The sequence below is a fragment of the Molossus molossus genome, unplaced genomic scaffold (genome assembly GCF_014108415.1).
Source record: "Molossus molossus isolate mMolMol1 unplaced genomic scaffold, mMolMol1.p scaffold_m16_p_10, whole genome shotgun sequence".
NCBI lineage: Eukaryota > Metazoa > Chordata > Mammalia > Chiroptera > Molossidae > Molossus > Molossus molossus.
In genome coordinates this window covers 96,960,657-96,973,237 of record NW_023425345.1, presented here as the reverse complement: position 1 = coordinate 96,973,237, position 12,581 = coordinate 96,960,657, and the positions used below count along the sequence as shown (strand labels likewise).

Sequence of the window (12,581 nt, the reverse complement as noted above, 5' to 3'; positions counted from 1 at the left end):
AACACTCCAGAACTGACTAGGATTTGTCATTTCCAGGTCCCAGTGAGCAGGGAAAGAGCCTGGCTGGTTAGCTCCGGGGATGCCTGAACATTAAGAGACAGGAACAGATTGTTGGGTTGCACTCTGTGGCAAACAAGCGACACCAAAGCGCAGAGTAGGTGCTGGTACTTCCCCGGAGCGGAAAGCAGGCTGTGTTCCTGGGACCACGCGGCTGCGATGAGCGGTGAGCGGCCGGGTATTCGGCACAACTTCAGGCGGCCCAGGGACGCCCATCCCCGGGCGCGAGCGCTGAGACCGCGGCGTGGAGGGCGGAACGCGGCAGGCGGGCCTCCAGAATCCTGCCGGACGCAGTTCCCAGTAGCACTCGCGAGTGTCGTTCCCCCCCCCCCCCCCCCCCAGGGAGGGTTAACCTGGCCGTGGGGAAGAACGTTGGGGGCCCGCCATCCCCCCTCCATATTCTCCCTCCAGCTGAACGATCCCAAGCTGCAGCCCGGGCTTCCAGCCTCTCCCTTCAGTAGAGATTAGAGGGCGCAGCGGCCTCCGGGGGCAAGCTTCCCCCGCCTCCCGCTTACAGCCTTTGGGACCTGAAAGGACAGCTGCCCGCCACGGATTTTTCTCCGGGCAGGAGCAGGACAGCCGGGCTCCTGGCGAGGTGAGCTCGGGAGAAAGCTGTGGGACCCGCCACTACTTCCGGGAGGCACAGAGAAAGGGAGCCATCCTAGAGGACCCCCATCTCTCCTCCGATTGGCTAGCTTCTCTCTGACGGAGCGCTCCTAACTGGTGATTGGTTCAGATGCACCGTCTGTCACCTGCTTCCCGGTGGGAACCTCGGTCGCTAAGGGAAGCGTTACTCGAGGCTCGGTCGGGAAGAGGTTGGTTGGGTCTTTGACCCAGTCTGTTTGTTGTAGTGCGGGCCGTACCCCGGCGCGAGCCTCGGTCGCAACGGCCGCAAAAGTAACCGGTAGCCGGTCGGAGGGCGGGGGTGGCATGAAAGTGCAGGTTTGGAAGGAAATTGGAGACATCTAACCCTGGCAACATCCGAACGGGAACGCGATAGAAAGGAAGGCCTTTGAGAGAGGAGTTGTAATCCCAGGAGCAGTGACAGTGTAGGAGGCAAGGCCTAGTTTCTGCGGTGAGAGAGGGGGCCTTGGGGGGAGCTTTTCATGATCTAGTTGTTTGGGGATCTAATTTTCTAGGGGAACGTCTAACAAAATCGACTGGAGATTTCGCTTTGACTTTGTAGCAGGGTTGGGGGACTACTAGCAGCTCCTAGCCTTCAAAGAGACCACTTATTGAATAATTTAACTCTCTTTTATTGCTTCAGATGGGCAGCTCTCAAAAAAAAGCACAAAAACCATTGAAGGATGGATACCATTCCATATATTAAAAGCATGTTGAAAGGAAAATAAGGTATTCACTTTGATTTAATTGTGGTTAATTATACAAGAAAATTACCTTTGAGGAGAAGCTCTTAAGTTGTAAATACTGTTAGGGTAGCTTGATTTTATGATAAGATTCAAGTTCTTAAATTTTTTATTACAAATATCACATTACTGCGGTACCTACCAAATATGCTCTTTATTAATGAAGATCCAGTCCTATTCTGAAAATATAAAGAAATCTTGAGACTTTAGTAACCTTAATTGGCATTTGAATAGTGCTACCAGATCTTTCCTTAAAAAGTGATGTAATAGTCACTGCAAAAAATCCTTGAATTTGTAATTTAATGTTAGAATATGCATTGAATTGGATTGTTGCTTACTCATACAATAGTTTAGACTTGTAGGCTAGTTTCATTTTATATTTAAGGTAGTTTGCATATTAAACACTGAACCAGAGTTGCTTCACTGGCAACCTAGTCATTTGATGTCCAGCCTCTGTTAAGTCATGTGTTATATTATATAACCAGACATCGTTAAGGAATAGTTTATTTCATCCACAGAAACACCCAAGTTAGCTCTTATCTTATTTTTTAATCCTCACCTGAGGATATTTTTCCATTTTTCTTCAGATAGAGTGGGAGGGAGAGAGCGAGAGAAACATCGATATGAGAGAGACACATCGACTGGTTGCGTCCGGCATGACCCTGACCAGGGCGGTAACGAACCGCAGACGAGGTACATGCCCTTGACTGGAATCGAACCCAAGACTCTTTGGTCTGTGGGCTGATGCTATAACCACTGAGCCAAACTGGCCAGGGCCCAAGGTAGCTCTTAAAGATTGACTAGGCCCTACCCTGGAAAATTCTGACCAAGGATTGGGGATGAGATCTGGGCATCTAAATTTCTTAAAATTTTCTCAAGTGAGTTTAATGTGCACTCCCAGATGAGAACTGTTGCTTTAATGACTTACTAAATAGATGTGTTTAAGAAATTATAAAGTATTTATGAAACAAAGCGAACGTCTTCCCTTGATTTTCTTGTAGTTTAAAAGTAAGTTCCTCAGAAATGACATTTGAGTATAATCCTAAAGATAGTGTTTGCCTAGGCAGTATCAGGACGTTTCACTAGCACTCAGAAACCTCTGGGACTAGACTATTCCAGGTTTAGGGATGAGGTTTGGGATGGGGAGACACAGAGTGCTCTGATGCATTTTAACCCCAGAGCCATGCGTTGGGGATTTTTTTCCTGTTAGATTTAAGGAGACATCAACTCCAAGTCTATTCAATAGATCAGTAGGCTAAATTATTTTTACCACAACAAAGTATAGTTGGGTTGGAGTGGGGGATGTAATATTACATTTATTAGCTTTATTTAGGGAAGAATACCCTTGCTGGAAATAAGTGTAAATAATACCCTCCCAATAGCCATTTGCTTATTAAATAATGTATATGATTCCAGCTTAAAATTTATATGCTAACATGAAGTACCCAGATATTTGAAACATTAATGAGGACCTTTAGACCAACATGACTGGAGAATCAGAGAGTAAAAAAATGAGATAATCACTTTGGTATTCAGGTATGAGAAATGTGTGGGAAACCAAATCCAGTCTGACTTAAACAGTGGCTTTAGGCAAAGCAGGTCCAATTGTGTTCTAGCTCCTAGAAGCTGTTTTTTTGTTTGTTTTTTTTTTAATATGTAAGTTCTTCACTGCAAGATATGGCACACAAAGTATTTGAGTAGGGGACAAAATTTTAATATATATATATATATATATATATATATATATATATATATATAAAACTGAGTTAAAAACATGAAGTCATGTGTAGTCCATGACTAATACCTTGAATTTTATATATATTGTTTGAACAGAAAGCCAGGAACCTCAGTATGAATCAGTCTAGATCTAGATCAGATGATGGTGGTGAAGAAACCGCATTTCAAGACCATGATCATCGTGAAAATGAGAGAAGATGGCAGCAAGAACGTCTCCACAGAGAGGAAGCTTATTATCAGTTTATTAATGAACTCAGTGATGAAGATTACCGACTAATGAGAGACCATAATCTTTTAGGCACCCCTGGTAAGAGATGAGTAAAAGAGGAGACACCTTTTTCATTATCATAAGAAAGAATTCAAAATCAGGAGAGTTTTTTTCCCTTCCCTCTCCCAAAATGTAGTGTACGGTTTCTGTGAATTCAATAACTTTATTTTAAAATCCTCATGTGAGGGTATGCTTATTGATTTTAGAGAGAGGGGAAGGGAGGGAGAGAAAGAAACATTGATGTGAGAGAGAACATCAGTTGGTTGCCTTCTGTACATGACCTGACTAGGGATTGAACCTGAAACTTAGGTGTGTGCCCTGACCAGGAATCGAACCCACAACCTTTCAGTATACGGGAGAACACTCCAAACAACTGAGCCACACCAGCCAGGGCAAGAACTTTTTAATATAACAAAATAGAAAATCACTGGCTTACTTGTATTATTTTATAAGTAGGTAAGAATATTTATTACATGTGGAACACTGTTATACAAATACCAAATTAACAGGTTAATGTATATAATAGTGGTAAGTATTTACATAGATGGCCCTATTTCTCCTGAGTAATATTTGTACAAATAAAATTATGGTAGTTGAGTGTCCATCCCACCGACCCACTGCTTATTCATGGTTTCTGTTTCTGAGGTTTCAGTTATCCAAGGTAATAAATAAATTTCATGACGTTCTGAATACTTTGCAATTTTTCAAGGAACATAAAATCTTGTGCCATCCTGCCCTGGATTTGAGTCATCCCTTTGTCCATCATGTCATGATGCATTCATTACCTACCCATTACTCACTTAACAGCCATCTCTGCTATCAGAGCAACAGTGGTAGTATTGTAGTACTTGTGTTCAGGTAACTCTTATTTTACTTAATAATGGCCCAAGGCCATTCACATAACTTTAATTACAGTATATTGTTATAATTGTTTTGATTTATTATCACTGTTGTTAATCTTTTACTGTGCCTAATTTATAAATTAAACTTTATCATAGGTATGTATGCATAGGAAAGAACATTGTGTATGTTCTTGAGGTTTTCTCTAGAAATACTCCCTTTCTTAGTTTCTTTTAAACTCTGACAAAAATCCATGAATTTAGCCCGGACTGGATTGGCTCAACAGTTGGAACGTCGGCCCTCGGACCAAAGAGTCTCAGGTTTGACTCTGGTCAAGGGCACGTACCTAAGTTGCAGTTCAGTCCCAATGGTGTGGAAGGCAATCAGTTGATGTGTGTCTCACATCGATGTTTCTCTCTCCCTCCCACTCTGAAAGTAAATGGAAAAATATCCTCAGGTGAGGCTTAAAACAGAATTATAGCTTATGGGTTCCTAAGTGTATCAACTGAGAGCACTTGATTAATTTTTCAAATTAAATCTTAATTTTAATAAACTATTAATGAAACACAACCAAATTGATGTGTATTTGTATCATTTAAATATTATTAACTGTCTTAAATTGACAGAACGTGAAAACAATAGAATGTCTTCTACGGCTAAAGATTAGTCTTACCCTTCATGAGTTATAATAAAACTTGGTAATTTGAAGTTTTTAATTTCAATGAGCAATTTTTCATTGTTTTAGGAGAAATAACATCACAAGAACTACAACAGCGGTTAAATGGAGTCAAGGAACAACTAGCATCTCAGCCTACCTTGAGAAATGAGACAAATAACAGAGGTACTGTGGACTCCTTTCCATAAGGAACATGTTTGATTAGAGCAATTCCAGAAATGAACTTACTGGATCTTGTGCAATATATTTGTTTTTAATGTTTTGCAGTTTTGATGTGCTACTCAGATAGTATTGATGTACTATATGCAAAGCAGTGAAATTAGGCAATATAGGACAGGGATGTATAATTAGGTAATATGGGACAGGCAATATAAATACAGAGATGTCTTACACACAGAAATCTCCTTCAGGGGGCTCATATATATGAAATAATATACAAATAGGTTAATTACCAGCATTGTTCTTTTTAATCTTAGAATGTACACACTACTTCCTTTAAAGTAATATAACTAAACCTAGCTTCTAAAAATTTATGCAGTGCAATACAGAAAGACTGAATCAGAAAACCTGTTTTTCTGGTTTTGTTGTTTTTATGTTTGCTTTGTCATTTTATTGAACAAACACTAAGTCATAATGTGAGAAGTTATGGTGAAAAACAAAGTACTTATGAAAAGGGTTCAAACTAAACAAGAAGTATATAAAGTTAAAAGTAAAGCCAACTGTCATGTCCCTGTTACCAGTTCCACTTTCTTCCCTAGAGGTATTCATTACTAGTAGTTTCATATGTAATGTAAGAGTGTTATATTAGTTAGGGCAAAGACTGTTAATAACCAAAAAATGCAGTAGCTCAATAAGATGGAAATTTATTTCTCTTTCATATTAACAGGCCAGGGAAGATAGGCAAACTTTGCTCCATAAATTCTCCTAGGACCCAGCCAGCTAGCAGTTTCTACAACTGCGCAGTCCACGTATGACTATTTAAATTCAAGTGACATAAAAATGCAGTGCCTCAGTCATGTTAGCCACATTCAAGTGCTTAATAGTCATATGTGGCTAGTGGCTTCTGTATTGGACAGGATAGATATAGGACTTCTCCACTATGACACCAAGTTTTACTGGACACAGCTGCTCCAGGGTTCTGTTTGCATGATCAAGCTAAGTCACAACCATATCTGGTTTCAGCTGGCATGATGGAGAGGCAGGCACCAGCCTGAAAGTGAGATATATCACTTCCACTCCCATTCCATTGATGAGAACTTGGTCACATGGCCACACCTAACTGCCAGGCTGTCCACATAACCATTACACTGCATTTACAAAGGAAGAAGGGTAGAATAGATTTTGTTAAATAAATAGTGAACTCTTGGACACACACACTTTTTTTTTTTTGGTACATGCCCCTATTGGGAACCGAACCTGGGACTCTGGTTCTTAGGCCGACGCTCCAACCGCTGAGCCGATCTGGCCAGGGCTGGACACACACTCTTATAACTACATTCTAGAAATTAAAGAAGGAAGTAGCATTTAGAGTTACTCATGTCTTTTTCAAACTTAAAATGGAAATTGGATTTTAACTCTTTTTCTACTTTATGTTTAGATATGTTAATTGTACTATCATATTCATACAACTGGTAATATTGGTCCTTTGTTTCTTTTGTTAATCCTCACCTGAGGATATTTTTCCATTGATTTTCAGATAGAGATAGAGTGGAAGGTTGGGAAGGAGAGTGAGAAAGGAAAACATCAAAGTGAGAGAGACACATCAGTTGGTTGCCTTCCCCCATGACCCGACCTGGGCCAGGTACCTGCAACCCAGGTACGTGCCCTTGACTGGGAATTGAACCCATGATTCTCCAGTCCTCGGGCCAACACTCTAACTATTAAACAAAACTGGCTAGAGCTGGTCCTTAGTTTTTTTTTAATATGTTTTATTGATTTTTTTTTAAAGAGAGAGAGAGAGAGAAACATGGATGTGAGAGAGAGAACACTGATCGGCCGCCTCCTGCATGCCCTGCACTGGGGATTGAGCCAGCAACCCCAGGCATGTGCCTCGACCGGGAATCAAACCGGGACCTCTCAGTCCATGGGATAACACTCAATCCACTGAGCCACACCGGCCAGGTTGGTCCTTTGTTTTAATTGAAAATGTACTTACCACATATAAAATAGCTTATATCTTTAGAATATGGCTAAAGTTGGTGTTTATTTTATTACACAAGCAGCTGATTAATATCTTTAAGTCAACATTTAAACAAGCTTTTTATGAGCTATTACAGAATTCAAAGCAGTCTCATTTAGTTAAAGTTTATATAGTTAATGTGCATTAGAATGCTTTTCATTCAGTTTTGCACTTTGTATAATCTAGTGGTTAAATATGGTAAACTGAAGCTTACCACAGTAGCAGTATCAGAGTCAACGAAGTTTATCAGGAACATATTTGTTTCTAAATTGATTCATTCAGCAATATTAATTGATAGTCTAATTTGTACCAGATACCATTGTAGAGGTTGAGGATTTAACAGTGAATAAAATAAGACAAAACCCTTAGTCTTTGTGGAGCTTATGTTCTAAATGAACAGAAAATGTATCTTGTTATATTATGAATAGTGGCTAACATTTATTGAGTGCTTCCTATGTGCCAGGTATTATTGTATTATTCATTTTTATATACAATAGCTTATTTTATCCTCATGGTAATTCTGTGACATTTATCCTACTACGTCCAATTTTTAGATAAGGATATACAGTGATACCTCGGTTCTCGAACATAATTCGTTCCAGGAGGACGGTCGAGAACCGAATTGTTCGAGAACCGAAGCAATGAAACCCAATAGGAAAGCGTGACTCTCTCCACAAAGCGTGACTCTCTCTCTGCACTCACACTGATGACGCAAGCAAGGCGCGCTGGGCCGAATGAACGCCATTCGGCTCAACTCGGCTCATCTCGGAAGTTCGAGTTCCAAATATTTGTTCGGATTCCGAGACAAAAGTTTCTCGAATCTCCTGGTCGAATACCGATTTGGTCGAAAACCGAGGCGTTCGAGAACCGAGGTATCACTGTATAGCTATAGAGAACTTAAATAACATCTTAAAGTTTTCCAGTTTCACATAAAGAAAGATAATGCAGTTCTAACATTGTATTCAGAAAGCTAGTTTTTTTTTTTTAATCCTTACCCGAAGACACTTTCTATTTTTTGTTCAGAGTGGGAGGGAGGGAGAGAGAGAGAGAGAGAGAGAGAGAGAGAGAGAAATATCGATGTGAAAGGGACACATCAAGTGGCTGCCACCCACACCACGAACCAAGGCCCAGGACAAACTGCAACCCAGGCACACACCCTTAGCGGAAACCGAACCCGGGTCTCTCTGGACTGCGGGCTGATGCTCTAACTGCTGAACCAAACCAACCAGGGCAAGAAAGCTAGATTTTTTTAGCTGTACATTTTTGGCAGTTCCTGAGAAACAGGATGACATTCCTAAGGTTACAGAAATACCTACTTGCAAAAATGTCAATTGAGTTACCTTTGCCAGAAGGATTCCACAGATTTAGATTAATTGTATATAAATTTTCCACTGTACTTTGCCACATGAATAAAGCAATCTAGATGTATAATTTTGGTATGGGACATATTTCTCATTTGCCTTAATATTTCTGCCAACAACAGGCACATAGAAAGCAAGAGTTTCTTCACAGCTGTGTATAAATAGTACTTAAGATTTTATAACATATTGGTATAATATGCTTATAGCTTACACTTTTCTTTTAGATAGTAGTTTTTGCCATTTTTCATTCATTAAAATGCACAGATGTTCTTAAATATAACTTAATAAAAACTTCATCTTACAAACTTTCAATAAAAATGTAAGGAAAGATTTTAAGAATTGATTTTAAGTTGATTTGGTTTGCTTTCCAGACTCAGAAGTCCTTAGAGAAAGTTCAGATGAAGATTCTCTACTAGAATGGCTGAATACCTTTCATCACACAGGCACTGCAGTTCGAAGTGGACAAAATGGGAACCAAACTTGGAGAGCTATGAGTCAAACAAACCCAACCAGTGGAGAGTTTCGGTTTAGTCTGGAAATCCACATCAATCATGAGAATAGTGGACTTGAAACTCATGATGAAGATAATACAGGCATTCCACTTTCAGATATTAGCAGTAATCACACTACAAACAGGCAGCAAAGATCAAGTAGTCCTGTGGCTAGGCGGACAAGAAGCCAAACCTCAGGGAATTTCAGTGGTAGTAGTTCTAACATTCCAAGGGCTAGGCTTGGCTCAAGGGGGCAGAGTTCAGTAGAAAGATCTTTCTCAACATCAGGAAGATTAAGAAATGGAACTGGGGGAGCAACTGGCATTCCTAGAACTAGTGCTCGACGTGCTAATTTCAGTTACACAAACCAGTCAGGTGGTAGTGAACTCAGGCAAAGAGAGGGGCAGCGATTTGGAGCAGCACATGTTTGGGAAAATGAGGCTAGAACTAATGTTACAGTGAGGAATACAAACCAAAGATTAGAGCCAATAAGATTACGGTCTACTTTCAATAGTCGAAGCCGTTCACCAATTCAGAGACTAGGTGGCACTGTTTATCATAATTCACAAAGAGAAGGTAGACCTTCACAACAAACGGTTAGAAGGTCTGTTAGGAGGAGAGGTATAACTCGTGTCTTTTTAGAACCAGATAGAGCACGCAGAGGTACAGCATATAACCCGTTCTCTAACTCAAGACTTGTGTCAAGAATAACAGTGGAAGAAGGAGAAGAATCTAGCAGATCCTCAAGTGCTGCACGCCATCCAACAATCACACTGGACCTTCAAGTGAGAAGGATTCATTCTGGAGAGAACAGAGATCGGGATAATATTGCAAATAGAACACGATCTCGAGTAGGGCTAGAAGAAAATACAGTCACTATTGAAAGCAATAGCGGCGGCTTTCGCCGAACTATTTCTCGTTTAGAACGGTCAGGTATTCGAACTTACGTTAGTACCATAACAGTTCCTCTTCGTAGGATATCTGAGAATGAGCTTGTTGAACCATCCTCAATGGCTTTTCGGTCCATTCTAAGGCAGATCATGACTGGATTTGGAGAACTGAGTTCTCTAATGGAGGCCGAATCTGAGTCAGAGATTCAGAGAAATGGTCAGCATTTACCAGAGATGTACTCAGAACTGAGTAACCTAGTGAATGACATAAGCCAGCACCATGAAGGTTCCATTCAGGACAGGCAGGCCCAGGAAGACAGCACTGAAATGGGTGGTGAAAATGAAACCACCCAGCCTCATACCCAAAACAGTGATAGTAGAAGTGGTAGGCAGTTACGAAATTCAGATAACTTAGTGGACACTGGAACACTACCTATTCTTCGCCTTGCTCACTTCTTTTTACTAAATGAAGGCGATGATGATGATCGCATACGTGGCTTAACCAAAGAGCAGATTGACAATCTTTCTACCCGGAACTATGAGCATAACAGTATTGACAGTGAACTGGGTAAAATCTGTAGTGTTTGTATCAGTGACTATGTAACTGGGAACAAACTCAGGCAATTACCTTGCATGCACGAATTTCACATCCATTGTATTGACCGATGGCTCTCAGAGAATTGCACTTGTCCTGTCTGTCGGCAGCCTGTCTTAGGGTCTAGTATAGCACTCAATAGATGAAGTGATGGATTTATTCAAATACTGCATTTTAGTAGAGCTGAGTATTCAAGCATTCTTTTGTTATTTATGATAAACTAACCAGGATGAAAAGTAACAGATTATTATAGTTTAAACTATTTTTTGTGTGCTTTTTTAACTTGTTAAAAAGATAATATTTATATAAAATTTAAAATGTAAATGTTAAATTATCCAGAAATACAGAATAGTTAATATTGCTAGAACCAAATAACCTTTCAAATGTTTTTATTTTGGTAATTTTGTTAAGCTAAGCACTTTTGTATACACTGCACAGTTCAGTGGGTTAAAAATCAATCTTTGTTTTCTTAATAGTACAACAGATTTTACTTGAAATTTCAAATTTCATAGTCTTAGTACTATGTCCAGACATTGGTGTCTAAATAAGCCTTTCTTTACCTTTTTATTCTAAGGACAATATCTTTTCATGAAAGAATGTTTGGCTGAATGTTTCCCAAATGCATTTAAGTTACTTGAAATGTGAAATTTAATATGCAGCATACCATATGTGTACATATAGTTATATAATTTTAAGGTTAAAATATTCAGTCTAAAAACTACCAGTGTGGTGGTTATTTAAGCTTTTCAGCTAATACTGCATATGGCACAATGTTTAATATTTACAAGATCTCTGGGAGGGAGTGGATTAAGATATTTAAAAATAGAGCTAGTTTGATGAAGCATCTCTGACAATCTAAGTTATTACACAGTAAGCAATATATAATACTGAAAAGTCTTTCAGAAATGGAACATGGGTATTTTAGAACATATAGGTTATTTAACTTGAGTTCAGCCTTCTTGTGACTTTTTTGAATGTGCAAACAATTCTTTGAATTATATTAAGGTACACAATGTGCATGGATTCTCAGATTTAATTCTAGAGCCTAAAAAATGTCTGTAAAGAATCAAATGCATAGATAATATGTTAAGTGCACTTGGAGGCCAAAAACTCCAAATAAAACAAAACGAAACACCCTTAAGAGAATGTATAATTTATATAAACACAAAGTATGCATTGAAGATCTATTTATACCAATAAATATTAAAACAAAGCTGTGTATGGACCGTCCTATTTTCTACTGTTTATTAATTTTCTATTATTTATTCACTCAAAATATTTCATACCTACTATGTGCCAGGCTGTGTTGCAGGTGTTGACAGTTCAGAGGACTAAAAGACAAAGTCCCTATCTTCATGGGAAAGACATATTTGGTCTTAGAAATTGAAAATCAATTCGCAAAATGAATTACTGTTCTGACTTTAATGTTTGTTTGTGAATATATGATACTGTTTTCTTGTGGTGATACTGCTTGGGCAAAGTCATAAGAACATGTACATGAAGACCAGATTCGGTGAGATTTTGATATATCTCAAGATTTAGTTTTTCTTTATGATTAGTGATTATACAAAGGTGGGCAAAAGTATGTTTATAGTTGTGAGTACCCGAAACAGTTTATTTTTGTATTGTTTAGTAATTGTACTATTTATTTGTAAGAACTAAACCTACTTTTGCCCATCTTTGTATTCAATTCAATAGGTAAGATGCCTGCACAGGAATTGTTAGGTAGTACATTTAATTCCCGGAGTGAAAGGTTTTAGTAAAGGTCATGACTTCCTTTTTTTTTGGTTAATCCTCACCTGAGGATATTTTTCCATTGATTTTTAGAGAGAGTCTGGGGGAGGGAGTAGAGACATTGATATGAGAGAGACACATTGATTGGTTGCCTCCCTCACCACCCCGACCTGGGTTGCAATCGAACCTGCAACCAAGGTACATGCCCTTGACCAGATGGAACTGGCTTTGATCTGCAGGCCAACGTTCTAACTGCTGAGCCAAATCAGCCAGGGCTAAAGGTCATGACTTTCTTTGCAGTAAATGGTTTATATAGATTAGTTATGGGACATAGGACTGGGAAGTTTGATTTGAAAGCTTTAAATAGCAGGCTAAGGAATTTTTAC

At 39.2% G+C, this 12,581-nt stretch overlaps 1 protein-coding gene across 1 annotated transcript; it reads left to right on the top strand.

Moving 5' to 3' along the window:
• Positions 1-810: 810 nt before the first annotated feature.
• Positions 811-11,675, top strand: RNF6 (ring finger protein 6). The gene is made up of 5 exons (XM_036253011.1): positions 811-872; positions 1,325-1,410; positions 3,258-3,468; positions 5,015-5,110; positions 8,857-11,675. The coding sequence occupies exons 3-5, from the start codon at positions 3,276-3,278 to the stop codon at positions 10,605-10,607; spliced, it is 2,040 nt and encodes a 679-aa protein (XP_036108904.1). The 5' UTR covers positions 811-872; positions 1,325-1,410; positions 3,258-3,275; the 3' UTR covers positions 10,608-11,675.
• The last annotated feature ends 906 nt before the right edge of the window (positions 11,676-12,581 follow it).

Coding starts and splice junctions, on each gene's coding strand:
- RNF6 (XM_036253011.1), top strand. CDS start 3,276: ATGAATCAGTCTAGATCTAGATCAGATGATGGTGGTGAAGAAACCGCA. Junction 3,469..5,014: donor TAATCTTTTAGGCACCCCTG/GTAAGAGATGAG, acceptor TCATTGTTTTAG/GAGAAATAACATCACAAGAA. Junction 5,111..8,856: donor AAATGAGACAAATAACAGAG/GTACTGTGGACT, acceptor TTTGCTTTCCAG/ACTCAGAAGTCCTTAGAGAA.